Genomic DNA, 3,494 nt, shown 5'->3' with positions numbered 1-3,494 from the left:
GTTGCAGTTTGCACTTCCTGCTGAGATACCCTCCTTCCTATTTTCCAGTGGATGACAGTTAGTGGATCTGGTGTTGGTTGGAGCTGGACCAGCCACATTGGTCCTCACATGTCCTTCCTCCTACCATGGACTAGACAATAAATTCACAATGCTGCCAGGTTTTGAACTGGAGATGCACCCCATATAACTATCCTTCTTCCAACCATCTGTTGAATGTTGGTGGATCTGGTGTTGGTTGTAGCTGGATGAAACACATGAATTCCTGCAGGTGTAAGGTTGGATACCCTCCTACTACAGTAGACTGGATGAAAAATTCCCAATGCTGCCAGGTTTTGGACTGGAGATGAACACCCACCTGGGCCCTCCACCTTCCTACCATCTGCTGGATGTCAGTTTCTGGTGGATCTGATGTTGGACACCTGCAGATGTGGGTTCTTGGTACAGAAGCCCCTCTTCCCTGCCACTACCTGTTCTTGAGGTGAAAGGTAGAGGGCTCTCTTCCTACTGCGGAACTGAGGTACAATTCCAGAGGCCACCAGGTTTTGGTTGAGGTCAAACTCCCATTTACGATCTTTTGCACCCTACCCACTCTACAATGAGGGATCCCATTCTTTCTATAATTTTGTTTTGGATCCCTCCATTAGGATGATGCATTACTAATTGCAGAAGAGTATACCTGGCTCAGAAATAGTGTGGTCTCCCACGGATATTTTGTTTTTAGTTCCTTCTCACACCCCATAATTTTCCTTTGGGCACTTACTAAAGAGGATCACCTTCTCATTGGCCCTCCACTAGTTAAGTCTGAGATTCTAGCTTTTTGTGAGTGGAGGTAAGATATTGTATCAAACATTAACATTTTCCTCAACTGAAAATGTATTTCTGATAGATATTAACCTCCTCTCACATTTCCCACCCATCCTCCCCACTTTCGGTGTGGTTTATGTAATCTGACCAATCTCAAAATCGTTAACAGCTGGAAGATTAGAGAGGGCGCTAGTTATTATAGGAGTAGTGTCACACTCCTATTGATGGAGGGTTGCTGCATAATCATTTGCATGTCAGTATGTAGATATCTCATCGTTAGCATATGTGAGAGTAAGTGTGAGTATCAAGGCTATTGGTGAGTGAACATTTGCACCGATAGAGGGCAGTATAAGTCAGGAAAGTTTTTTCAGAGAGGAGGTATCTATCGGAATTACATTTTCAGTTTAGGAAAATGTTAACTTTTATTTGATTTCATGTGTTTATGATAGGACAAAATGCAGCAAATGTTAGACCAGCTCTTGTCTCACTTGTGTATCTCTTCTGATGATTCCTTTGATGATGTGGATTTTGGATTTGGTGGTTCTTCCTGTTCTAAGAATAACTTGAAATGGTGTATTCCTCTGGAAAGAAAGGAGAAGTTTAATGGTGATGAAAGACCGTTTTTTCAGCTAGAAGAACATTCCCAGCTTAATGTTGAAGAGTCTTCCTGCCAAAGTGGGAGGTCAAAAGAAAATTCATATGTAGAAGTTAGTGACCAAGACAATTCAGATCACAGTCTTAGTAGTCAAACTAGTAATTTGGGAAATAAATTAACAGAAGAAAACAAAGATGATGATGATACAGTGGCTAGTTCTCCATGTTCATCAGGTTCGAAACATGTTCTGTCAAGGACAAGCACTGTAAATGACAAATATAGCTCTTCTGTTTGCAGTGATAACTATACCAGTCAACTGTCTTAGCTTTAATAATGGATAGTAAGGTTTAAATTATCAGAAGAAGACAAACAAGTTTGGGTAGAGGTTAATAACTAGGTAGGTGCTAAGGCTTGAATTGTTGGTTATATATACGAGTAAAAGATGAACAAGTTTGAGTTGATAACTAGATAGATTCTAAGACTTAAATTCTTGGTTATCTGTGAGTACAAGATAAACAAGTTTGGGTTGAATGTAGTAAGTAGACAGATGATAAGGTATGAATTCTTGGTTATCTTCGTAAATACAAGATGAACAAGTTTATATTAAGTGTAATAACTATGTAGATACTAAGATTTGATTTGTTGGTTATCTGTGTGAGTACAAGATTAACGAGTTCAGGTTGAGGGTACTAACTAGATAGATGCTAAAGTGTAAATTATGGGTTATCTGTGTGAGTAAAATCTGAAGAAATTTAGGTTGAGGCTAATATCTATAAACATACTAAGGCTTGAATTGTTCGTTATGTATTTGAATACAAGATGAACAAGGTTGAATTGAAGGTAATAACTTGATAGATGCTAAGACTTGAATTATGAGTTATCTATGTGAATACAAGATGAACAAATTTGAGTTGAGGATAAATAACAAGGTAGGTGATAAGGCTTGAAGTGGTGTTTATCTGTGTGAGTACAAGATGAAAAATTTTTATTTGAGGGTAAAAGATAGAATTTCTGCACCTAATAGTAGCTCAATTAGTCAAACTGCCAACTGTGATTGAAATTGATTTTGTATGTGTTTTTACTTAATGGAAACCAGTTTCACTTGGTCAAACCTAATCCTAATAGTTTTTATGTATTTCAACCAAAGATAAATTGCAGTCAAGATATTATTACACTTTTATAAAATTTTGGCTTTTAAAATAGTAAGTTCAGTCCAATGAATCAGTATTGAAAGTTTTAGTTTTGACCTATTGTTTTCGAGACACCTTGACAACAGTCAGTAACTCTTTTCTAACTAAATCAGTTCTCATGCCCGTGTTGGTATGAGTGTGAAATGTAGTAATATTTTATTTTACTAGTAGTTGTAAATTAAATGTCATACAAATTAATTAATTAAAAAAGAAGGATAAATTGCTCATGTTTCTAGAACCTTAGATAAACATTATATAATAGTGTGTAAAGGTTGCCAGTTCCTTGTGTTTGCAGGAAATTAAAAGTACTGGTTTCTTAAAGCTTATATATATATATTTCATATTTTCATAAAGTTTGTGAAAGTTGAACCACTATAGAGTTTCATCTAAATTATTTGGGTTTTGGTGATGTATATATGGGGTGGCTCAAAAGTAGGTATACAGTTACTAATGGATAATATGTTTAAAGTAATTAAATTTAAATTAAAGTATACAGTTGATAATTTATTTAATGGCACTCTACACCTCACATAGAATTATGGGAAAGTTAATCCCGCAGGTGTTCAAATTAAAACCCCATGCTGTTCACACAATTCTAGAGTCTGCCTGCCACACTTCTGTAAATTAGTCTGTGGTGTATCCTTTCATTTCGTCAACATTCAATGATTTCCTACCATACACTTTGTCCTTGAGTACTCCCCAGAAGGAAAAGTCCATATACAACTGTATACCTACTTTTGGACCACTCTGTAAAATTGAGCAGTAGTTTATTTGGAAATCTTTTCCTCTATAATAATATGCAAAAATTGAAGCCAGTGCACTAATTTTAATCCTCTTTAGGCAAGTAATGTTATGAATATTTTGACACTGTGGATAATATTTCAGCTTAAAAAAAAAAAAAAAAA

At 35.9% G+C, this 3,494-nt stretch overlaps 1 protein-coding gene across 1 annotated transcript in view; it reads left to right on the top strand.

The window, feature by feature from the left end:
• The window catches only part of LOC106474835 (spermatogenesis-associated protein 7-like), a 16,885-nt gene extending 13,399 nt beyond the window's left edge, over positions 1-3,486 (top strand). Inside the window, exon 4 of the mRNA XM_022403134.1 lies at positions 1,254-3,486. Coding sequence (XP_022258842.1) covers positions 1,254-1,724 — 471 coding nt within the window. The 3' untranslated portion in view covers positions 1,725-3,486. The remainder of the gene's footprint in view (positions 1-1,253) is intronic.
• Positions 3,487-3,494: the final 8 nt, after the last annotated feature.

Source organism: Limulus polyphemus, unplaced genomic scaffold (genome assembly GCF_000517525.1).
Source record: "Limulus polyphemus unplaced genomic scaffold, Limulus_polyphemus-2.1.2 Scaffold7744, whole genome shotgun sequence".
In the NCBI taxonomy this organism is placed as follows: domain Eukaryota; kingdom Metazoa; phylum Arthropoda; class Merostomata; order Xiphosura; family Limulidae; genus Limulus; species Limulus polyphemus.
Note: the sequence above shows the minus strand (reverse complement) of the source record. Positions and strands in the feature narration are given on the sequence as shown.